The sequence below is a fragment of the Sphaeramia orbicularis genome, chromosome 21 (genome assembly GCF_902148855.1).
Source record: "Sphaeramia orbicularis chromosome 21, fSphaOr1.1, whole genome shotgun sequence".
Taxonomy (NCBI): Eukaryota; Metazoa; Chordata; class Actinopteri; order Kurtiformes; family Apogonidae; genus Sphaeramia; species Sphaeramia orbicularis.
In genome coordinates this window covers 23,184,747-23,210,770 of record NC_043977.1, presented here as the reverse complement: position 1 = coordinate 23,210,770, position 26,024 = coordinate 23,184,747, and the positions used below count along the sequence as shown (strand labels likewise).

Here is a 26,024-nt window from a genome sequence, read left to right as displayed (position 1 = left end):
TTGTTTTGATTGATATACTTGTATAGCAGTAATAGCCATAATAAGCTGCTGCATTGTTTAGCTGGTGCTAATTATATTCTGTAACAAGAACAATTTACTCAATCTCTGAATGTAGTTATTACTGAAGCAAAGGCAAAAATGAGATGTATTATTGTCCAATATGAGTCATATTTATGTTTGGAAAATGGGTAAAACACGTTGAATTAAGGCTGAAACTGCTAATTATTTCCATCATTAATTAATCTACACGTTATTTTCTCATGAATTAAGGTTTGGTTTACTGTTAAATATCATACAAATCTGGGAAAATGACATGTTTAAATAGCCTCCCAACCAACAGTCCAAAACCAAAAACTACTGAGTTTTCTGTCATATTTTGCAAATCTGAAAAGGTTGAAAAAATGACAATAATTACTCGAATATCCATTTTTTTTGCTAGTTAATTTATCAGCTGTGTGTTTTTAAGAATTCATAGAGAAAATATCTGCAATGCATCTGCTCAACAAAACCAACAATTTACAATTTCTCCTTCTCTGGGTCAGACAGCTTGCAACTGCTCTGTGCATATTAGAATAAAGTGAGACTCTTCATCATGATGCTCTGTCTGGAGCTACTTGAAAACTACACCTCCTGATGCTGAACAGATCCACTCCTTTAAAGACTAATACCACTTTAATGTTATAAATAATAAGCTAAGCCCCTCCCTTGCAATGTGGCTGTGGCCCATTTTCTCCTCCTTCATTCTGAAACTATCTGCCTAATCTTGATTCATCAGTTACTGAACCTTATTATGGAGCCCTGACAGCATGCTCGGGCTCTTGATAAATGACACTGCTCAGGCCAGATTCAGAATGTGAGGCTCAAGTGCCAATTATCTATGCAGACCTGGTTAATAAGGGGATCTCTTGTTAACTATCTGATCTCAGCGTGAGCATCATTTGTCATGAAGGCCCGTGTTTACCTCAGAGACAGGAGTTCCCGAGACCTCCCCTGCCTAACATATGTAAAACCTGGATCTTTGTTCCTTTAATAACCTTTTATTAACAGCCTGACATCATGATTAAGTTTGGTCCAAACATGCGCACAATGAGGTACACAATTACCCTCACCCACTCACACAACTGCCGCAGATCACAGTCAGAAAGAATAATGAATATTGAGCCGGTGTTTGATCCATTCCACATCGAAAGCCCAATTTGCTCGAGCACCTGGAGCTGTGCCACTGCATGCAGTTTTTTGAGGTGATGATGGATACTCATGGGAGCTTATTTCCATGAGCACATCTTCTCCTGATTTGTAAAGATGATAAGTGCTTTGACCTTAACTCATCATTACAGCTCATTAAAGCTTTTGTTTGCTCCACCTTGGAAGAAGCTGCTTTAAATCAGCTCATTGCAAAACATTAGCGCTCTTGACTGCAACGAGTTGGCTGCGTGTCTTGTGTTTTAGTTTTCATTTAGCAACTTCTCTGAGGTCTCAAGGTCTCAGATTAATAAACACTTGCTGTGGATAGAAGTGCAGAGCAGCAGAGGGAGGTGAGATGCCCCCTGTCCTCTCTGAAACCCGTCTTTGCCATCCTGTCAGCTGCATCTTGATGTCTGGCTCGCACAGCTCGCTCTTGGTCATACATACTCTTTTCCTGGGAAAGTAGCAAATAAAACATTTTGCAGGTCTGCGTAGCCAGGGGACTTTGTCTTCCATCAAGAAACACCTCAAGCTCGTAAGTGCAGGAGTTGTAAAATAGTTCCAGACAGCACTTGGAACATTTCCTTTAACCTTAGTTGTCCAGCACAAAAAACAGAAAAAAAATGATTCTTTGAAATAAATAATTAATCAGTGTGTTTTCTATTATTGCTTGGATATGGAGTCAGTAGGAAGCCAGGTGGAGCGATCAGATCTTCACAGCATCCCCACTTCCTGTCCCCCACTGAACGCTAGACTGTCTAGGCAGCATCTGCTGAGGAAAATAAAGCCCCTTTTCCTTCTCATGTAGAGAAGATCATTTGCATAATATCCCCCTCTGTAAGGTGAAAACAGAATAATAATTGGTTTGCCCTTTTCTCTCTGTGTGTTGTAAAACAGTTAGGAATTAATTTGAGGATAACTGTGCAATTAATTCTAAATGCTAAAGATGGTGTGGGGGCTTTGATTCAAAGGAGGGGAAAGGATACACAGACTGAGGTCATGAAACAAAGACTTTGTGTTTCTGCTGCTGCTAAAACTTACTCTGCTGCATTTTAAGAGTGCATATTAGATTTTAGTTGACAAGCAGGGGCAACTTGCAAGCTCATTTACCCTCCACATTTATTATTACTCTGCCAGTTTAGTCCCAACTTACTGTATACACTCAGCTGTGTTGTTTGGATATTCTTGTCTTAATGATGAATAATAGTGCTGCAGGAAAAAAAGGTTGCATGAACACTAGGATTCATGAGTCTGTTTTAACCTCGTTACAGAGTGCTGTAAATTCAACATGCATCCCCATTATACCTAATGAGCAGCACTCTAATCAGTGCTTAACTGGGTGTTATGCTTTTGTTTTTGTTGATTTTTTTTTTCCTTCCTTATGTACTGAGTTGAAAGCGATGAATACTACTTTGGCGTCCTCAGGCAAGATGCCAGTAACAGCCCTGGTGTGTACACCGCTGAAGGTCAACATCAAGAAGGATAGTTTGACATGTTGGTTTGACATCAGAGTACCCAGGATTTGATAGAAGAACGTATCTGTTGAGCTTCCATTTGTGTGATATTAGGGTGTTCAGTATGACTGCTGTAAAAGTGGCCTGGACATGCTTCCCCTCTGTAGCTTGTCCTATTAGGAGTAGCAGCTTCATTTCCCAATACTTCCACAGTGGAAAAGGAACACGCCTCGCCATGAGTCCCAATTACACCTAATGATGGCGAAAGGATGGAGCACATGCAGATTGTGCCGCAGTTTCTTTGTCACGCCAGGCACAAGGCATGATCATTTATCACAACAGTCATATCCTGCACTCCTCCCTGAGCACAGACAATGAATCCCAGCACATCATCCATGCTGTTATTTGTGTTTAACTGCCAGGAAAAGGAAAATAAAAGCCCAGTTACAAGGCGTTGCAAGAACACGGCTGTATCCTGTAAGCAAACGTGAGAGTCTTCACCATGAGGGAGGAAACGCTGCCATCCTCCAGCCCTCAGAATAGATGTGTCCGGACAAAGTGGGCACATTCTCCCAGCCTCCTTTACACTCATGTTTAGATTATTTTCTTTGTAATCAATTTGGGCTTTGAAATCCAAATGAGACGACTCTGAGGTCTGTGTCTTACATGTGGAGAGGTGGGGGAGAGCTTAGTGTGAGATTTGGGAGGTGCTGTGTTAGTGCGCGTGCTGCGGCAGCAGAACGGCGGCTCGGTGCTTGTCAGTGGCTTTTTCCTAATCCTGGCCTGATCTTTGTGTTTGATCCGCAGCATGGTCCTGAGACAGCATGAGCAGCAGCTATTGCTGTAATTTAAAGTCAATATTGTACTCATGATCCCTCTCCCCGGGCTAACCGAACAGCCTCTCACTGTGATGGAGAAAGTCATCTGTGCTGCTTAGAGGGAATCCTCAGCTTGTGTAGTTCTCTTCTCACTGATTCTCAGATGAAAGCTGGCAAGTGGGCTGTGTACGTTCCTTGAAAGTGGAAGGAAGGCAGCAAGAATGGGATTAAATTAGGTGTTTTTCCTCTTTGTTGGTGTCTTTTCTATTTCCTGACTGCTGATAAGTCAAAAGGGCAAAGCCAAAGATACTGCACTGTACTGTGTGTAACAAAAGTACTGAGAGACTTTACTCAAGTAAAAGTACTCAGTACCCCATTAAAACAGTCTGTTTTAACTTAAAGTACTTCCTTAAAAACTGTACTCAAGTAGAAGTGAATGAGTAGTATTAGCTGTATGTACTAAATATCAAAGCAAAAGTGGCGGTTTTTAACATTGATTTATTTTGACGTGACACTTTTATACTACTCTGTAAAAACAGAAAAAAGAGGTTTTGCATTTATTTTTATGTATTTCCTCGAATACAGTGACCTGTTTTGTTTATTCCAGTTTAGAATAAAACAAAGTCAGACAATTCTCCGAACAGATATTTAACACAAACTCAAAATAAATGTTGTCATTTTAAGCACAAGCTAAAAATATCATATAAATTACAGTGTTTTCAGACATGGAATAAAGCAATGAAATCAAGTTCATATTAATTTTAGACAGACAGATTACAGACTCCCACACTGTATGTTAGCTAAAGTGGCTACTGTATTGTAAAGGAATGATCCGTGAGTATAAATACCAGCTCATTGAAAACTGAGGTCAGGAACACACAACAAATCTAACAGATTTAGAAATGGAAATATACTCCCTCATCCTCCTGATCAACAAGAAATAGATCACATTAATAGACATAGTCATGTAGCATGTGTGACTTTTTTCCAGAGCATCTGTTGCCTTAATTTCTGGGGAAAATGTTAAAAATGTTAAAAAATGCTCTATATCCCAACAGGAGGAAGAGTCCTTCACAGAGCACTAACATCTACCTGCAATACCCTTGGGGGATGGGGGAAACACAATTCTAAAATGGTTTAACCTAGCAAGAGTTCAGAAATCAATATTAAGCAGAATAACCTTGCTTTTAATCACAGCTTTCACAAGATGTTATCCCCAGTCTTTCACATCACCATGGACTGCACTTTTCTACCTCTGATGCAAAAATGCAGACAGTTGAGTCTGGAAATATGGTCTGTTCACTCATTTTACTACTTACCCTACAGTCACAGAAAAATTAGTAGACCACCCTTGTTTTCTTCAGTTTCTTGTTCATTTTAATGCCTGGTACAACTAAAGGTACATTTGTTTGGACAAATATAATGATAACAACAAAAATAGCTCATAAGAGTTTAATTTAAGAGCTGATATTTTTTCTTGATAATAACCAAAATCACTTCAGTTCTTACATCAATAACTATGTCATTGTATTGCCAGAAACAATGTTTTTAAGCATTCCATGTTTTCTTTTCTGTCTGTTTTAGTCACATGATACACACAGAAGTTAGTACTTGATTGCATGGCCATTGTTTTTAATGACTTTTGATTGCCTAATAATTTTTTCCGTGGCTGTATATTATAATGTTGGACTGTTTTTGCTGACTTTTGAAAGGTAAATTAAATATTAATTTCATAGCTGGTGAGGCTAAATTCAACTATTGCATTTCCTGTAAATAAATGCAATTATTGTATAAACTGTTGCCAAGTTGGATCTACATCATAATTTAACATCCAGCATTGCTTTAATACTAATGCACAATTTTTATCCACCTTTCTTTTAGTTTGAATCCATTGCAGCTCTTTGAAAAAATATAAAAATGAAGTAAAAAATAAATATAGCAGTGAAAACTATTTGTATGCAGTGGAATAAAACAGAAATACCTGTTTTTATGTGCAGTCTGAATTAAAAGTTTTGTTCAAGTAAATACCACCAGCATGTGCTTGTTGTATATACAGTGTCTATTTCTCAGTAGACAGTACAGTTGTTTATATAAAGTTAATGTTTGTGACCACTCCTACAAACCACATCAGAAATTGTTATTGACTCGGGATCCTGCTAACAAGCCCACAGTGACATCAATAGCTTTGATGATTCATTCAGAAGCGCTTTAATAGATCTAAGATTAGAAATGGGGGTCTGATCCACAAATCTCCTCCCATGTTATTACACTGCGAGCTCAGATATTTATCCTGTGTGAATGACATGAGATATAGATGGGTGGCTCCAGGGCCTGTTAAATCCATACATGTCATGATGTGCAATGTGTTACACTAAAACTTTCAACAAAATGTGTTGCTGACAAACACTTTGATTGAGGCTGTATGTTGCTGTAAATTTAAAAGCCAGGGTCACTGAACTCTCTCTAGATAGAGGTGAAATGTCAAAAATTGATTCCTTTAGTGGCTACAATTTGTTTTGATATAGGGTGAACCGTTTATTGTGGTGTACTATTACTATTTAGTGCTTGTGAAGAGGTTGACGCTAACTAAAATGTTGCTGACCTGACTGATTACTGCACCATCTACAGGGTTAGGGAGTCACTAGTAATATACAATTGTGTTAATAATTAAATTACACAATAAATGTATTTTTCATCCATTGCAATTATTTGATTGCAAGCTATTATTGTTGATGATTATAAAGGATTGCATCCAAATAGATATAGGCTTATACAGTCACAGAAAAAATTATTAGACCATCCTTGTTTTCTTCAATTTCTTGTTCATTTTAATACCTGGTACAACTAAAGGTACATTTGGTAGGACATATTTAATGATAACAACAAAAATAGCTCATAAGAGTTTAATTTCAGAGCTGATATCTATCCATTTTCCATGGTTTTCTTGATAATAACCAAAATCACTTCAGTAATTACATTAATAGCTATGGCACTGTACTGCCAAAAACAGTGCTTTTAGGCATTGTATGTTTTCTTTTCTGTCTGTGTGAGTCACATGATACACACAGAAGTTAGTACTTGATTGCATAACCATTGTTTTTGAAGACTTTTGATGGTCTAATCATTTTTTCCTTGACTGTATATAGTGTGCAACATTTATTGCTATGCATCTTTTTGCTAAATTATATTAGGCATTTTATATTATATTTAGGATTTTATAGTGGGAAAGAACTGAAAATACACAGCCTCCACCTGCAGCTTTCTTCTCTATATCTTAAGCATATGACAGATAAACAATGCAGTGCTGTTTTATACCACTTTGGAAAATTGATGCCAAAATATCACAGTTAAGGGAGCTGCCATGTTGCTTTGTGAGAAGCCACAGAGTCATGTCTGATGGATTCTTGACAGTAATTGATCATCACAGATGTTAGTCATCAGATTTTACACCACCCCTCCTTCCCGAAAACCTGCGATTGGCCAAAATTGATTTGAGAGCAGAGTCTAGAGGAGGTGCAGAAATCTAAGTTCTACTCAGACCACTTTCATTACAATATGATAATATTAGATTCAGTGAGATATGATGTTCCAGCATTAATATCTGTCAACAGGAGGGTGCGGTACTCCACAAGAATGCTGATACTGTTAATGAATCAGTGATAGGACTTTAAGTTTATTATGTAGAATACATGTTTGCTATGGCATCATGACGGGTTCGTCAAACAGCTTATGTCTTAAAAATAACGCTGTAAGAGTTTATATAATTCACTCATCGCAATTAAACCATAAATCACCTCGTATTGTCACTATCCTATAATAATTGTCAGTCATTGAAAGTCATTTTTTCACAAAAATTGCTTTCTTGCCCAAGTCATGAAATACTCAGTTTTGATAAGTTTTTTAACAAGTTTTTTGTGTTTTTTTGAAAAAAAAAAAAAAAAAAAAAAAATTACTTAGGCAATTATTTTATATCTGTATCATGAATTGTACATATATGAAAGTCTGAACCATATATTAACAAATATAGCATTGTAAACTTTGTACTTTCAAAAGACCATTGGCAGCTCATATGTGTATGTCAGGGTAGAGACTGCGATCTGGTAGGATCGGCGATTCTACCAGTAGAGACTCTAGTCGTAGTCTCTACCAGTAGAAACTCCAATAAGAGTCTCTGACCCTAACCCTAACCCTAACCCGATCGGAGTTTCTACTGGCAGGATCGGAGTTTCTACCAGTAGAGACTCTGATCGGAGTTTCTACTGGTAGAGACTACGATCGGAGTCTCTACTGGTAGAATTGCCGACCCTACCAGATCGCAGTCTCTACCCTAACATGTACATCAAACATTGCATCAAACGTTGTTCCTTTAGTCAGGGAAAGTAAAAGCAATGCTGATACTTGTTTCTATTTTCATCACTTTTTTTCTTTAACTCTGGACAGTGAAAGTGATACTCATAATAGTTTTACTTTACGAATAGTGTCAGCCATGGTTGAGTTTGATGTAAACTGTTGTGTTTACTGCTCACTACCTGACCATGAAAACTCACTCCGGTGGCACAAAATGGTATTACATCAGGAATGGGATTGAAACTCTACAATACTATGATATCTTTTGCATAATATCAAAATTATTCTTTCAAAACATCAGGTCATTTTCAATATTTTAAGACATAAAGACCTAACAGCCATTGATGACCAAAACCATCACCTGATCTAAAATGTTTAATAACATTTGATCCACTAATCCTATCAGTATACATGTAAATAATTGGTGTAAAATACAGTTTGTCATCAGATATGACACATTTGGACATTCAGAAGCTCTGTAGTTACCGTGGAAACACCATCATCTTCTACAACATTGATTCACCAGTAAAACCCATGGAGTTGGATCAATGACAGTGCATGGACACGCTTGGTTTATGTTTAGTTAATGATAGATTTTGCTGAAAAAGTCACTTTTTCTTCAGTTTTCTCTATTTTTGATATAATAACCATCAAGTTTAATCTGAGCTTTAATGAACACCTACATGATCAGTAAATTAAACATAGGAAAATACCTCATGTTCACCATAAAAACACAAAACACAGAGGATTTTCTTGTAATATGTTGTGATAAATCACTTAAGAAAAGTTAAATACAGAGAAACAAATATTTTGGAACTGCCACAAAAGTAACACTGGGTTTTTATGGGTTGTAGTCGAAAAAAAAAAATAGATGCTTTAAGGTTTAACAGGGTACATGGAAAGAGTAACCAGTGATTTGGATATTGTTTGTTGTCTACAAAAAGTTACAGGGATTATTGCTTTAAAAAAAGATTACAGACTGGTTTCAGAAAATTGTTTGCATTTTTATATGAAATATCAAACCCTTTACATATATCATCGTAGGACTGGGCAGTATATTATATTAATTAAATCAATCAAGGTTTTGCTTTCTGAATATCCTAAAACATGCCTATATCACAAAATTGAGATTATTTATCTGGAGACTTTTCTTGCACAGAAACTCAAAATGCATCCTATTTGCTTTTTGTCATATATTAATATTGAATGTTTTTCTCCTGTCAAATGTGTCATATAGTTTTACTAAAGAAAGAGTATTTTTGAATCATGATTTGTCTTATAAATTGTGAGATTTGTTTTTTGGGCCTTTTCACCCATCTCTAGAGCCTTTTTTCCATTTTTTTCCTCTCTTTTTATCTTATATTCTGTTTTTTTAGACTACATCCTTCCTGTATTGCAGGTGATTTCACTTATTTTGTCCACTGTCTGGTAACAATAACCTTTTACTCTCATTCAGTGGTGATTTAATTTAATCTCCCATTTAGCCCTAGAGCATTTTTCCCTGTAACACCTTATTATTTAAATCAACACAGGGCTAAATCCAGGCCCACATCTATGAAAACCAGTTGTAGGTACTACAGTACTTGCCTTAATCTATATCTGTAGAAGCAGACATATGCCAGTGGCCCACTTATAACTTAAATGACTAGTTTAGTTAACCTTCCTGTTTAAGTCTAACATATTGTTATGACAGCAATAGTGCACTGCATAATTTCCATGGCATTAGCATCAGTCATCGGCGCGCCTGCTATAAATACACCTGACAGCAGAACTGTTTGGGAACTGTTCTTCGCAGGATAGTGCACAGGACTCCAGAGGTGAGGTGCTTTGATAGTACAGCTCATGAAATATTTGCTGACTTCTATCACCTATGGGACTGCTGTTCTGATAGAGCCAATGATATGTGCCCCTATTAGTCTCTAAGGAGTTTTCCTAGCCCACTTTCACCCGATCCGTGCCAATTAAGTAGCAGAATTATGTATATTAGTTGGAGTCACTTGTACTTCCACGCAAAGGAATGCATATAGGGAAGGATGACAGAGGGATAGCGTTGAATAATTAGAGTGAATTTTCAGAGCCCTGGAAACTCAATCATGTTCTGCCATATGCTAACTATTTTTAACCTATTCTTTCCTCCTCATCTCCCCTCTCTTCTGTTCTTTCCTTCATATACTCCACCGCAGAAACTCTATGTCCCCACTGCTGGTTCTTTACTTAAAGTAAATGTTAAAACTCCACATGACAACTAAGCAGAAGTGGCAAAAGTATGTACATTCTTTACTCAAGTAGAAGTAGAATTACTGAATCACATGTCATACTCATATATTGTGAAGATCGTTGAACCTTTCTACATAAAATAACTTAAAAAAGACAATATATTGGCATTAGCTTAGCTCCAATGAGTTCTGTGTCAGCAGCTGGACATTAAACATAATCCTTTTTTCTCTGTGATTCTCTTTGCTTTTCTTTTCCTTTATTGCATCTTTTACTTTGTTTTTCATGTTACATGTGTAATACATGATATGAACTAGTGGATACACCAAAAGACATCCTTTCTATGCATTGCTGTCCTATCTGTTAAGCATAAATTAGTCCTGATGTTGGGAAAACAATTTGATAATTCCCCTTAAATGCATTAAATTTAAAGTGCTTAACCCCCTTTTAATATGTAAAGAGTAGAACGTAGGCACTGATATGTGTTTTTAGTAATACAAGGGATGCAGTAAATATAGTCAACGTCTTTTTTTTTGACAAATTTTTTTTTTGGGGTGGTCAAAGGAGGAGATTTAAGGTTTACTTCGTAGAGACATGGAACTAATGTTTATGGCACTGTTTCTGAGTGAGGCTATATTAAATAAAGTGTAAGAGTTTAAAGTGTTTCATTTAAAAAAAAAAAAAAAAAAAAAGAAATGGTTGGCATACTTGTGGATAACCCAGTCATTTCTTTATTATTACTCATTTCATTATTATTACTACATTTCTCATTATTATTCATTATTTTGGTTTGGGTGGAAGGCACGTGTTAATGATCATATCATGACTAATCAACTAATCATCCTACATTACCTCTAAATGATATGATATGTGTTAATCAAGGAGAAAACCAATATTTATAACTGATATAAATGTGCAAAAATAAAAAAATAAAAAGTAAAAGACACCAAGCTGACAATAAAACCAAATTAGTACAATTCAGTAATATCTCAACAGTATTTATCAGTTTTCACACTGACGCAAATGGAAATGATAAGAACTAGTAATTTTTTTTCCATCTTTTAGTCCTTTGTCCCCAGTCTTAATAGGCTATTATCATGATTGATTGCAACACTACCAATCACAAGTATAATGGGTATTATCACTTGTTTTATCAGATATCAGCTAAAAACCCAGATACGATAACTGATAATGGCTAATAATAGTCTGTCCCAATGAGAAATTGCAGAAATATGTGTAAGGAAACTAAATATAAATAAATAAAACTAAATATATTGTTGAACTTCCTTATTTCTGCAACTATGGAGGTTAGGGGGTGAGTACAGCCTTTTCAACCAACACATAGGTCATTAAAAAAAAAACACGATTTCATTGTTACGACAACGACTTTTCATTCTCATGTGTAATATTCATTTTCCCTCCATCAATGATAAACAAGTAAATAGATCCCGAAAGCCACGCATGAAAAATCAGTAATTGAGCTCTTCAGAGTTTCTGTAAACTCATTATGTCATGCTTGGCTTGTCATCCATACAACGGTGGCTTTTAGTCTTCTTTATGGGGCCGGCTGGTTTGTGGAAATATGGAGTGTCACAAGCAGACCTCTCATCCTCACAGACACTTCCCACAGTCATCAGTATTCTAATGACTCACCACCGCCATCCCAGGGTGTTTATTTTTAGAGATAGAGAGATTGATGAGATGCTCATATCATCCTTAACCACCAACTAATTAACTAATTAGGACATTCAAATGAAGACTTGCTCTGGATAATGCAGCGTGGCTTCGGCATGGGCAAACAGCTCTTGATTCTAACTGCTTGACTCAGCTTTAGGGGTTCGGCATTATGCTCTCTTGCTCATGGTTCATGTTCGCCTCATTGGTGCCAAATAGTTTCTGTTACATTATTGATGAAGGCAGGTATTGATCAGACAAATTTATGCCACACTGGATGACCACCGCAGCAGCAGCGGAGCAGCTTTTATATTCATATATTCACACAGCAGCCATCGGCCTGTGTAGTGTTTCTCACACTGGGGCTACATGACAAGGCCTCATATAGATCAATGAGGTGTCGTTGGACCTCCACCGCAACAATCCACCCCCTTCATCGCCCGACACACACTCTTATTCCTCAACATCCCCAATGATTTTTAATCACGCTTCACTTAGGCTGACTTTGAACTTCGACCTCACCTGCTCCGAAGGTGAGAGGCCTTGAAGGCTCGCCGTGGCAAAGATTTTCACCGTCTGTCTTATAATTAGTTTTTTACCATTGACTCATTGACTCTTTCACCTTGATCTCACTGTGTTTTGATTCTCTCCGGTCTGAAATACATCATTATCCATCTATTCGCACTGATTGTTTGCACGCAAGGTGTAATATGTCAGCATTTTGTAGACTGTAATTGGACAGAGATATGGAAGATGGCTTATTGTTGTTAGAAGTCGTCTCCTTCAAAACATGTAGCACTGTTATGAACCATTAGACCTGCAGAGAGTCTCTTTATTATGATTGAACCGATGCATGTTTTACTTCATTCTCGGCTTGTTTTGTTTAAAAAAAAATGCTTTTGACACTAACATTTGAGAGTGCAATCCCACATGGCTCAATTTTAAAGGTTAATAATCCTTTTAATTAACGGATAAGCCTGATATTGAACACAAAATGTAATCACCAAAGGATTACCAGAGAGATGAATATAGCTTCAGCAATTAGTCCAATAATTAAGGTTTTAGTGCCGGACAGAGATGAGAGAGCTCTCGTGATGTGTCATAAAATTCATAGAGTTGTTAGAGTGCTGTGAATATGTTGGTTGCAGCTTTACAGCAGCGTGCCTGCATGTGCACTCGGGGTGGTGGTGAAACATGGTGTCCCTGCGGATGGAGCCGCAACAGCTGTTCTTGCCTAAGCCTGGTGTTTCGCACAATATGATCGCTCCATCAGCAAGCCTGCACTCCAAACAGCCACATCTGCATTCATCAAACACAACTTATCAATAAACAGGGCGGCACAACAATAAATGATCTCTGAGAGGGAACAAAACAGCGAGCCTGGAAAAAAATGTCAGCCGTACACTTTAATCACTGATGTTGTTAATCAATAAAACAACCTCATATCTTTTAATTAAAGTTTTATTCACAGCAAATGTTTAGCGAATCTGTCTGCATGTCTTTTGTTTTTTCATTAATGGAAGCGGTTGGAGCTGGGGAATGGAGGTGGCAGCTGCTGATGACCAGTCACGATGGGGCACTTCTGTTTGTAATTGCATTTTGTCACCTACAGAGGGTGTTAAGAATCCTTGTTAGAAGCTGGGGGAAATCTCACAGTAACAATTATTGTAGAGCAAATTACCAGGTAGGCAATATCTAAGCTGTCAGGAAAGGTTAGGAGAAATGAGAGGAAGAAGATGGACTATTCAGACATTCATCATGGCCATAGTTGCCACTTCCAAATTGAAAATTGGAGGGAATGCAGCCTTCATTTTCTCAAAATTTGAATGAGTTAGTTCGGATTATTGCTGTGATTGACAGAGAGGCCTGGATAAATAAATAGGATGGTAATTTATTTCTGTGCTTGTGTCTTAGATCCATTCCACATCTCAGTGTTTTGGCATTAACAGTAAATGATAAACGAGATGCGGCCATGTGAGTATCGATATCAGGCTGCCCACATGAACATGTATGTAAGCGGGCACACATTAGACAAACATAAACATGCATTAATAGATTAGATCAGAAAGCTACAGATCTAATATGGCCATAGATGGTGTTGGGAGGTTTTCTTCATTGGCACTAACTGCAGTGGTACCATTGCACAGCGTTGCCACATGAGAGTTTCACTCTACCATCTGTCTCTTTCAACTCTGTATATTACATTTATACCACATGCTTGGAATTGTAGCTTCCTCATTTTAATGGGAATGTGAGGCAACCGTAAAATAAATATTCTTTCTGTCCTCTGGCAACCGGGGTGTTGCTTGCTTGAGCCAAATGTGCCGTCCATGTTCATTTGCAACAGCATTGTCCTTTGAATTCCATTTATGGCAGGCTATAAATTGAATTATTGAAAAGCTATTGTTTGTTGCATGAAATCAGTGAAGCAGTAAAGGGGTTAAAGTCAAAGAGTCATAAAAACAATAAGCAAGAGTGAGAAAAAAATCTTCTCCAATCAGGATTGGGTCAATATTTAGCCCCTGACCATATAACAGGATTTAATAGGACATGCTCCATGTGTATTTATAGATTGCAAACATCTGCTGAAAATGGGAAAGGGTTTAGGTATTATTGATTCTGAAATGCAAAAGTTTTACTCAGTAACACATTGGTAACTTTAAGTTTTGGGGGATGTATTTGGGGACATGATCTAGTTTGATAGAAAACTAGGCCTGAGTGTGAGAGAAACTCTGACTTGTCCTGTGGGTAAAGCGGTCAGGCCACTTCCTACCTGCTGTGTGTCAGTTAATTAAATCATTCTCGCCCTTTCTAAAACATATTGTAACATACAGTTTGCACACCTTTTATGTATATCTTTGAATTAAGACGGTAAGAAACATCTTGGCTCTTATCACCATGTCTCAGTTTAGCCATTTGCAAGCTGTGACCATTGTTGATTCAAGGTGAGACCTGATATTATTGCCATATAGGCGAGTGTTTTTATTGTTGTTATTTTCAAGAATGGGCCCATTTTGTCATTTAATTGAGGCTCATGGGCTTGGCTGTGAAACGGCTCACAGGGGAATAAGACGTCAAGCGGCTGAATTTCCACAGCCATTAACTGTTCCACACTCAATTAGAATGCATAGGATCCTGACATTTCATAACTTATGGGTCTCCAGGCTGAAATAACCCCCCTGCTATAAAAGGAGCCACATCCTGAAGACACAGAGCCAGATACTTACATCCTCTTTCAGATTTAAGCGGTTGCTTTGTGGATTCTGCGGTACAAAAATCAAGGCCTGGATAAGTCGAACATGACGTGATAAAAATCTTGCAGGCGCTCCGTGTTATTGCTGCTGTTGGGCTGTTTGTGCAGCGGCAACATATCGTGCTGTTCCGCACAGAGGATGCCACAGATTACTCTTAAGAAGCCACGTCTTCTCTAACTATCAATTAAATCCAGTTTCACAGCAGCATTCTCATATTTCCATGTTTAATAAATCATGCCGCGCACCAGAAACAACAGGAATACATGTATGACACAGTTGTAACACAACATAAATATGAAATATGAACGCCAGCAAATTGAGCCGCTTAATAAAAAACAGGATTTGTTATGCTGCTGTGAGCATCTTGGGAAAGGTGATCCTGACAATCAGAATTATGATGATAGAAATGTACTTTGATTGCTGTTTAATTTTCTTTGGTGATCTCTCGCCACCACTATAACTCACTCTGAAAACAGACAGGTCCTATTTGCCAGGTAATTAATAACAGGCCGCTGAGGCAAGATTTAGCTATTATTTCTAATATGTTGTGTGATTGTAAAAAGCACCTTTTCTAACAGTACGATTGCATTCATTTATATCTTGTTACTTTGTAAATGCTTTTGCAGAGCTTTAATTTATACAAAGTGAAGGCAAATTTTCAGTACAGCCATCAGTAATCTAATTTAAAGAGAGAGACTGTTACTATCTGAAGGGTTACCGATTAATCCAAATTGATTGCTTGTATAATTTAGCATATTACAAAGAGCAGTATTAAGCTTTCATTATGCTGGGCATGACTGGTTGCTCCTTTTGAGTTTTTCAGCTTATTTTTCATGATAGCACTTTAAGATAGGAAAGCTAAGATTGATCTGTAGTCGATGAAATCCTGAATACAAGCAAACAGGAAAAGAGGCGACGAGTTTTAAGAGAGTCGCTGCTAATCATCAAACACATAACATGGATTAGGACAAGGGTGAAAAAAAATTGAAGTCAGAGGTTGGGCCATAGATCACGCTTGTTTTGGGGTTCTCCGTTGGTGGCAAACCAATAAACTTAAAATAGGTGAGACCCTCTGCCATGAACAACAAAGCGCCATCAGCCCTGCCTTCAAGGTGGAGCCTCCTATAGGTCAGCGCCGCCGTGACTCTCGACAGTATGACAGATTAACGACAACAGGTTGAGCCCTGCACTTTCGGCCGCCCACAATCTCAATTATGTCTGTCTTAATGTACACTGAACAGCCACAATCGCAGGGCCATGGACAGGGTAAACACACTTGCAGGAAGCAGACTAGTGACAGGATAATAAAGTGCCATGATTGATTCAGCTTGCTGTGTGCCAGATCGGTTTATTGTGTGGGAGGAGTGGTACCAGATTGTGTAGGTTTCTGTGGTGAGCGAACTGTTGTCTTTAGTTCAGGGGGGAGCTGAGACCGGCTGAGCCATTTGATCTACTGTATATGTAATGATCCTATGTGTGTTGTGTTGTTTCTCATCTGGGCTACACTTTATTTGGATAGTCCCCGTAGAAGTGCAAAAACAGCTCTAGTATTCTTAAATAAAATACGCAATTGACAAAACCAAACATTGCTCAGCCCAGATTTCAGCAAGTTGTGCTCTTTACAAGCAACAAAAACACATGTATTTAATATGTATTCTTAATTTTATGAGTCAGAACGCTTCCACAGGCCACTTGTGAGAGAAATTAGAAAAACATTCCTTTTCCGCTGCAATGGTATGAGCTTGTTTAATCTAGTTTAATATCAACTGGAACAGACAAAGTTAGGTATATTTTTGTAAAATCAGATTACTCTTCAAGCTTAACAAGTTTATTTTTCTTATTAGAGAAAAAAATAAGACTAGTTTCCCAGGCACAATACTTACTAACTTTGTTGAAATCTTGTTTTACACTCTTTGTAGCATTTCAAATGCAATTGTTCAATATTTACCAGAATTAGAAGATTGTTCGGAAATGAGTTGAATCTTAAAAATGTTAATCATTATTCATTCATAAAAGGGTGCAAAAGTTATTGATGCTCTAAGGATTATATGCAGACAAAGTAAAATAGTGGAATTGTTTAATCTCAACTAATAAAGTGTTGAAATGTTACAAATACATAGTACCGTATTAGGTGGACTCTACAAATAGTGTTACCCAATATGTTAATTTTACTTTGCTCTTTTTTTGTTTCTTTCTACAAAATGGTCTTTATTGATCCCCATTCCTCATCTGTTCTAGAAACAGTGTTACCTGGCTGACATGTCAGCAGCAGCGACTGTTTGTCTGCACTCGTACATTGGAAAGAGAGTTAATGCATATTAATGGGGCCTATAAAAGCAACTAATTGAGCATTCCGGATCTTGCTGAGTTGGGCATCTGTGAGTGACATTGTGCAGCTCCAGGACCTACACCAGACTGCCTTTATTAGCTCTCTGAACTGGGATGTAGGTCAGGCCATTAAAAGCAGGAAGGGCCCTTTCACTAAATATTGTTGTGACAGCCTCATATTTGACACCCCAATCTGTGAGCCGTGCTTAGGAGACATTTGCAGCAGCCGTGTGCTGAGCAGCTCCAACTAGGGAGACACTGTATAATGGATTGCCGCTCAAAAAAGTTAATCCTAGTTTAAAGCGATTTAATTGAGCACAATAAAATGCAGCCATATGCGCCCCATAAAAATCAACAGCGTTCCATATGAGTGCTAAGTAAACACGCCTTGAATATTAGTGCATGTGTAACAAGTCTCATATCCAGTGCTGTGTAATGTAATTTCAGTAATGATTAAAACAAAGCCTGCAATTCATTCCTTGTTCACAGTTTTTGGAAAAGACAAAGTGACATTTAGAAAGAAGATAACCTTGGATTAAATTTATTTAAAAGTACGGATTTATTATGTTGTTCTGAGGAACAAACCTGTGACACTCCCCCCATTTCAGGTGTCCACGTATCTGGCTGCTGTGCTACTTTGTAAATCAAAAGACTAGGCATCATATTTTAGTGCTGAGACAGAATAAACTAAAGAAGACGGAACACTGAACTAAATCACCATCTAAAACAGTAAGACGTAGGGCAATAATATTTCAATAGAGGGCAGCACACCGCCATTACAGATTGGCTTTTAAATCATATTTAATTGCTCTTTTGTGTAGCAGACTGTAACTGCAGTTTGACTGGAGCTTGAAACGCACCGTTCTTCTAATCTACTATACCGTTCACACCATATACTCTCTGTCTATCAAATCCTATCTCCATATGCCTCTGTTAACAACCTTCTGTCTGCTTAAACGTACATGCAAATCTGTTAGATGTTATAATAAAGCAGGCATCAGTACGTCCAAGTAATGGACAAAGAGGTCAGGAATATTCACACTCATTTTCTCTTTTTCTGTCGTCAGCTTCGAGCGGCTTTTACTAAAGTGTCATAAGACATTTGATTGTAAATCTTAGTGACCTTGAAGTCACTAGAGAAAGCACAGATCCGTAAACCAATCATCGCACGGCTGCCCCTGTCAGCCACGCTCCTGTTCACACAGTCACTGCCTGAATTTCCTGATGTTAAACAGAGGAAAGAAAGAGGAATGAAGCTCTGTGCACGTTTCATGTTTGTGAGAACACAATGTCAGTCTGAAACTTTATTTAAAATCCAGCCGGCAGTGGCATTACTCGTATGGAGAAATTGTTTAATAAAACCGCTTTGTTCAGTTGAGTATTCCTAAGCATGGGGATATAGAGGTGTTACAGACTTAGCTAAAAAAAGTCAGCCTCAGCATTTCTTAGACTATTTCCAACTGCTCTACTCAGCAGCAGCACAAAGATCAGTGTTATTATGGATTTGTTGAAAAATCAATTTTTCTGAATGCTAATGTCCTTTAAATCTTTCTGAGCTAAAGAACAGTTGGTGCATATCTGTGGGATGATTTCCAGCAGTATCAGGGAAATACCTGCCCACTCCTACCGTGGATTATTGCAGCAGCTGCTTGAAGGCTGTCCACAGTACACTCTGCATCAAAAGGCTTCTCAGGTCCATTGTCTGACCCATTTAGGATGAGGAATCTTGTTTTTCTTAACATTTTCACAAGCTGAGACTTTGCAGAGCTGTGGAAAACAGTCTCATACGTGATTTTACACCTGTTCGTTAGTTTGCTTAGGGAATAAAACTACAAGTGCTTCCAACACTGTTGTAATTATGAGCTATGCCACCCAGAAGAAATGAAACCTTCTTACTTTCTTAGAAATACTCACAGTGTTAGTGGGCTTAGGTTGAGGAATGCTTTTCTCGTGTTACTGTCACTTAAACTAAGTCTGTACCGTCTGCTACGTTTGTTAACCAGATTCATTCTATGCATTTCAGAATCTATAATAACTTATATCAAAAGCAAGCAAAACAACTTTACTCTTAATTACAAATGGCGCTTAATGACAAAGGTTAATGTTAAATTTCATACTTAAAGTTTTGTAACCTTATAAACCTTATATGTAATTAACTGTGTTCCATCTTTCACCATCATCACTCATTCACTGAAACCCAACTCCTTACTCATGTGTTTGAGCCTAGATGTTTATTTATGTCCATTGTTCATGTCCATTTGTTCTGTGATGTGTAGGTAAATAAACAAGTTGCTGTGCTGCATAACTCACAGAGGTGGAGATGGAGATCAATGGAAATGACAATTTACAACTTCTAATTATAGAGCTGATTAATTGGGTTCATCGTTAATTTGATTTATTTCATTCGTTCTTATGGTAAATGAAGTTACTGCCCTTTGAAGGGAGCTCATTTAAGTTAGATGTTACTGCTACATACATCACATCAGATGCCAAATAAAGCTAATAAGTTCAACTTTATGTTACATTTTCATTTCTTGTACCAAATTAAAAAGGTATTCAGTTTATATTTATAACTCTTAAAATGCACTTGACGTTTGATGGAGATTTATTAACTTAAACCATTTCCACAAACCAATCCAATACCTCTGAATCCTCTCTTCTCTGGTTCTAATGTGGTATTTATTAATGCTCAAAATTTTGCAGCTCAGCCAGATGTTTATCTAAGAATCTTTTTGCAGATTTAGATAATACGTTTAAGAGCGAGAGGTGATGTATGGGAGAGTAAGGATGCAACCCTACAGGCTATGTTTTCTCGGTCTTGACAAAGAAAAGAGCCTCTGTAGTTTCATACAGCATCTAGGGATGGAGATTAGCATGGAGCCATCAGCAGCGCTGCAGTCCCTCCCTACCCTGCTTCTGCTGTCAGACCGCCTCCTCCCTGCTTGTCAGGAGCTCCGACGAAGAGCTGTAAAAACCTTTTCCCCTCTCCTTAACAACTGCAAAACAACACGCACACACCCCAGCTGAGGTGCCTGCTTTTCTGAGGCCTCTGACAGGACGTGCTGCAGGCACAAATTGTAATTCATAAAGGTTAAGGGGGTCAATGCCTTTTATTACCAGTCTGAGTGCATCCAGCTTGATGGGGCGGGCATGCAAATGGAATGTCTCACAGTGTTCTATGCAAGATCTCAGACAGCGAGTGCGTGCGTGCCTCTGAATGGGAGGAAGTAAAAGGTGGGTAAAGGGTGGTGGGTGGTGGGGTTGGGGGTACGTGAGATCGGCTGTTCTCTCCACCTTCCACCACCGTGTAGGACCACACAGCCGCTGCCCAGTTAATTAGACAGTATGACACTGACCTCAGGTAGTTAACGGCCACTTTGATATGGGCTGTCGTGCAATTAATATATTGTAAATCTTCATGTTTTATCATACGGTTATATTTGACCTATAAGAGGCTGCAATACATTTGGGCCTACAGTTCACCGGTACGTTTTACACTGCTATTAACAGATATACAGTATGAAGCATGCCATTTGAAATAGTTATGTGTTACATGATCATTCTATTCTGAAATCCTTTTTTAGCCAATATAAGATTATCAAAAAGTTATCATTTTTACTGAACATATACATATATGATAGCTGTTTACATGTGTAGAAAAGATCAAATACTCCATTTTTGTTAATCAATCCAAATTCATTTTAAAACACTGTTATAACATTACTAAATAAGATTATACTAAGGCAAAGATAAGTCTGTTTCCCTTCTCTTTTGTGCAGTTACTGACCCAAAGCAACAAAGGGTATGATCACATCACACCCTATTGCGCCCTCTGCTGGACAGTTACTGGAATGCCCTTTTAGTGGTTAATGTTCAAGCATTTCAAGACTCAGGACACACTGTGCAATGGTGCAATATTAGACACAGTTTAAGCAAATTAGAACTCCAATGTTCGGTGTTAATACTGATCATGTTAGTAAGCGCAAGAGCAGAATTACTCGTGTTACTGCTTTGCTTCTGGGACATTTTTGATCAACTGACTAATTCTCCTGATAGCACATGTGGTCAAGACTCTGTGGTTTCATGTTCACTGTAAAACTGAACAGATCATACCTGAGGGGCCACTGGGACAGTCCTTTTTAAGCCAGCATGCAGCAAAGACAGACTCCCCATGCTCATTACCTTTCCATCACAGACCAGCTGCTGTGGAGTCATTCATCACGATTACAAATCCGCCCGGTGTTGATCGCCTACAGCTCCACCATCAGCCTGCAGGATGCACAGACAGGCCCTGAGCCATCAGTCCCCAGGGATGTGAGTGTTAAATTCACACCACAACAGGTGATAGTAGTGGACAGCGGCAGACAGGAAGAGTTTGTTATGAGAGAAAAACTAGCACTGAAGTATCTTTGAAATTCTACTCTGATCTGGAGACAAAAGGTCTGAACCTTTGTGTGAAAGATAATACCTGAGAGGGAACAGGTGGAAGCACATAGTCGTAAACATTTTATATTATTTGGGACATTTTCTTCATTTTGTCTTGGATATTTTGATAGTGGATTGTAGTAAAAATAATACAAGAAACAATGGTCAAGAGATATAGAGGACATGCAACAGAGGTTTCATAAACTGAGAGATGAACCAACAATGTTGCTGTTTGTGATTGGTTCCACCAAACACTGTGCTTCACAGCCAATTCAGGTGTAGGAAGATAATGCTCCCATCTTTGGACAATGCATTAGCTAAATTGCCTTATTTGCTGGATTGTTGTGAACTGCAGGAATGCCACAGTCAAGAACAACCAATCTTAAAACTGAGGCAAAATCAATAACATAGTTTTCATTTGCCCCCTTTCATTTTTCTCTTTAATATTGCAAACATATTAGTGTTTCACAATCAGTAGAGGAGTCCAGCATTAACATACAGTCTTTATTAAACATAAAGTAGAACAGTATATTTATTTATTTTGTTTATAAAGGCCTTCAGATTTGCGGCTCCATTCACCTGGAATGAACTACAAAAAGACCGGAAACTTAAAGATCTGGTTTTGCTGGACACTTTTGAGAGGATGTTGTATGACTTAGAGAGGGAGACATCTGGCTGCAGATGTTTTGTCTGACGCACTTTATCTTCATCTTGTGGGCTCTTTTAGCAAAGTTGACTTTGGAAGGTTTGACTTGATTTTGTGTTTGTTTGTTTTTTTTATGTATTGAAACCTTTTCGTTTTTATGTATGAAAGTTTGTGTCTGTAACTATTTAATGTACAGCTGCCCGTCTTAGCCAGGACACTCTTGGAAAAGAGATTTTCCTGGTTAAATAAAGGTAGATAAATAAATAAATATTTGGTCATCTGGCATGGAAAATATATATTGTATGTTTCCTTAAAGCTATCTCTGTTTGGAAGTTTCAGGGATTGGATGGAAAACATGAGATTACAGGCTTCAATCTGGAATAAGCCTGAATACTGAACCTCAGTATTTTCATAGAACCAATCAAACTGTTTACATACTAATCACTAAAAATGCTTAGTGTGGCATCATTTGATAACAATTTTCAATACCTCAGCTTTTATGCATGATAACAAAGAATGTCAAGTTGTGGTAAATAGCATTGTTTTTTTCTGAAAACTGCTCTAAGTACGTAAAATGTAAAGAGGCTGAAAATAAAACTAAATATTTGTTTCATATTTTGTAATTATCTTTAGTGAAATGCAAGATGAATGGCAATGATTTTTTTGTATTCTGAAAATGAAAAATTGTACTAAAACAAGTTGGTATTGAAAAAAGTGTTTTGTAGGAAGCTGTACTGAAGCCAAAGTATGGTTATATTTTTGAACAATAGCCAGCTTTAATGTGGAATCAGCAATATTTGGATCAAATTCTGTTTGCAGTCTGCAGTCTGGGGTTGGCAATAACATTTACAACTTTTATTGCTTGAGCACTTTTTTCCACTGAATATTCCTTTTGTTTATGTAAGACATAATGAAGTACCTCTGTGGATCAGAATGAGTGAATTGAGTGAATCAATACATTTTCAAGGTCCACCAGTTGCCAGTATTGTTCATTTAAGTTCCTGCACTTTGATCTTCATGAATATGTCCTTTGCATGTTTTTATTTTACTACACCTCCAACCTATGTGGATGAGGAAATGTGGTATTTAGTGCAGAACATAAACCAGTGTTTAATAAAAAATAGAACTGTGTTTGTCACAAACTGTAACTGAAGGAGTATGCAGTCAAAGGACATTGTGTTTTTTGTGAATGAACACTGTCTTGTTAAATAAAGTTTTTGTGAAACGACCTTCTACTCTCGTCATCCGGGTCTCTACAAACATCACAGAGCGCATGCGCACTCTTTCACTGTGGTTCGACCTCTGCAGTCGGTAAGTGTATAATGGCAGTTTGAATGAGAACCGTATCTTTGCAAATCCTTTCTCATCCTTTCGTTTAACTTCATATTGCAGCACAAAAGTAAGGACATCGTGCAAAATGGATATGAATGTGCATTTGAATGTCTGTATTTTGTCTGTGGAGCATTTTTACACCCGTTTGACCTTACTTCTGTCCGGTCTTCTTCCTCAGAGAGACCCGGGCTTCAGACAGATTTGACCACACCGGTTAAAACTACCTAAAGTAGAAAATGTACGCCTGTGCAAAGTTTGTCTCCACGCCGGCTCTGGTGAGTTTTCGTTGTCCGTTTTATTTCTGTGCATTAAATGGTGCATATTGTGCTCATTGAGACGGCTGGGCCTCCGGTTGAACTTGAGTGAGGCTGAACGGCAAGGGTATCTCCAGACTAGGCCATCGGACTAGCAGCTAATGCTAAAATATTGAATGACTGACAAGCCTCTAATACGTTAGCGTTATTGAGCTAATATTCGAAAGCCTTGGTGCACATGATGCACTATAATAAACGCACGTACCTTTTTATGCGTTTGCTTGTAGCAATCAGTTTGGATTATGGTTGTTAGCTAAGGTCATCACTAGCTCCTAATAACCTTTGTTGGTGCATAGTCCATCTGTAAAACCCTTAAAGGTCTTCTGACATGATGAAGTATGGACTTATCAATTCATTGACTCACTGTGGGTTTTCGTAAGGATTCATTTTGCTTTATAAAAACAATTTTCAAGGTCACATTCCTGCAGCTTAAAGTAGCTAGCAAATAAAATTATGAGGGGATTGTTGCAATTTTTGATAAGTGAATTGTTTAATTGTGAGATAAGTAAACAATCTAAACGGACAAACTTGCAGGCAGTTGTTATTTAGTGCTACAGGTCATACTTTGTAATTCACAGCAGTGAATGTCAGTGTTTGACAGTGACATTCAAGGTGCCTCCCACTTGTGAATGTGCCTGTAGCCTTGGGCAGCTGACATTCACAGCTTATTTCATGCCCTATGTAGCATCTTCATGTACATTTACTAAACTTGTAATGCCATTCTGACTTTGTTTTTGCCACAGGTCCGTGCTGGTTCCCGGGCTCTTTACAGACCCCTGTCTGCCTCTGTGCTCTCCAGACCTGATGTCAAAACAGAGGTAAGAGCTCTGACCGGATCTGAGCTAACTTGATCATCTACTCAGTCTAACATCTGAATTGATGTAAGATGATAGCATGAGTAAGTAGTGCTTAAATTCCAACTTACAGTTACTATGAAAAACAAGGAAGTAGCAGTTTACCTTCTACAGACATTTTGACTTTTGCTTCAGGATGTTTCAGCTAACTGATGCATTATTGCCTCTTTTAAGTGCTTTAAAGTTAATGGTCTTATTCTTTGTTGACCTAGAACACTGTTGCTGTGATGCCACAGAGCCCCCTCACCCAGGTTGCACTGAGGGGCTTCCAGACCAGTGCTGTGAGCAGGGACATTGACACCGCAGCCAAGTTCATTGGTGCTGGAGCTGCCACAGTCGGAGTAGCTGGATCTGGTGCTGGAATTGGGACCGTGTTTGGCAGTCTCATCATCGGTTATGCTAGGTTTGTGTTGGCCACAACATGTAGAAATCACTTGTAGATGAGCATGTTCCTGGTCTGTTTTTACTGTTCTTCTGTACGTGAACTGACAATTCCTTCTTGTTTGCAGGAACCCATCTCTGAAGCAGCAACTTTTCTCATATGCCATCCTGGGATTTGCCCTGTCTGAAGCTATGGGACTGTTCTGTTTGATGGTGGCTTTCCTTATCCTGTTTGCGATGTAAAACTGCTATACACTTTCATTACAGATGTGACTACATATTTTATTGTGGCTACCAAAATTGTTCCGTGTTGGTGTCATGAAACTGTACATTTTCAAGTCTTTCAGACACTGTCAAAATAAGCAAGACATGTATTGTACAAATGTAAGAAATTACGTGATTAAAATACATGTATTTGACTATTTAAGAATGGCAGTAATTTTTCTGTCTGGGATAATGTGCTAACAAAACCGAAAGCAGGCAGCTTTCACAAATGTCATTTCAGTGGAGCAGCTGCATAGACCTACCATGAATCAGCCTTGTTTTTTCAGTACATCACATGCCAGCTTTTTGGGGTCCACTTTCATTATTCCAGATTCAGCTGCAGATAGACAGTACTGTAATTAGGCAGCACGTGAGTGCTTGCTTTTGTAAATGGCATTGAATAAATCTAGATGATTTAATTAAGATAAACAATGAGTTTTGATTTATTTCTGATGGGTTGCTTTTAACTGTTTAATATAATTTTATTGCCATAAGTGCCTTCATAAGAATGACAATGACATCAGTTGAAAATGG

General features: G+C 38.0%; 1 protein-coding gene across 2 annotated transcripts; it reads left to right on the top strand.

The window, feature by feature from the left end:
• The first annotated feature begins 23,574 nt into the window (after positions 1-23,574).
• Positions 23,575-25,653, top strand: atp5mc3a (ATP synthase membrane subunit c locus 3a). Of its 2 annotated transcripts, none has more exons than XM_030124638.1 (5): positions 23,575-23,656; positions 23,856-23,952; positions 24,735-24,809; positions 25,058-25,248; positions 25,355-25,653. In XM_030124638.1, the coding sequence occupies exons 2-5, from the start codon at positions 23,914-23,916 to the stop codon at positions 25,467-25,469; spliced, it is 420 nt and encodes a 139-aa protein (XP_029980498.1). In that variant the 5' UTR covers positions 23,575-23,656; positions 23,856-23,913; the 3' UTR covers positions 25,470-25,653. The 2 variants fall into 2 exon arrangements, with proteins under 2 accessions (XP_029980498.1, XP_029980499.1); XM_030124639.1 differs by having other exon boundaries at positions 23,634-23,744.
• The last annotated feature ends 371 nt before the right edge of the window (positions 25,654-26,024 follow it).

Coding starts and splice junctions, on each gene's coding strand:
- atp5mc3a (XM_030124638.1), top strand. CDS start 23,914: ATGTACGCCTGTGCAAAGTTTGTCTCCACGCCGGCTCTG. Junction 23,953..24,734: donor TTGTCTCCACGCCGGCTCTG/GTGAGTTTTCGT, acceptor TTTTTGCCACAG/GTCCGTGCTGGTTCCCGGGC. Junction 25,249..25,354: donor CTCATCATCGGTTATGCTAG/GTTTGTGTTGGC, acceptor TCTTGTTTGCAG/GAACCCATCTCTGAAGCAGC.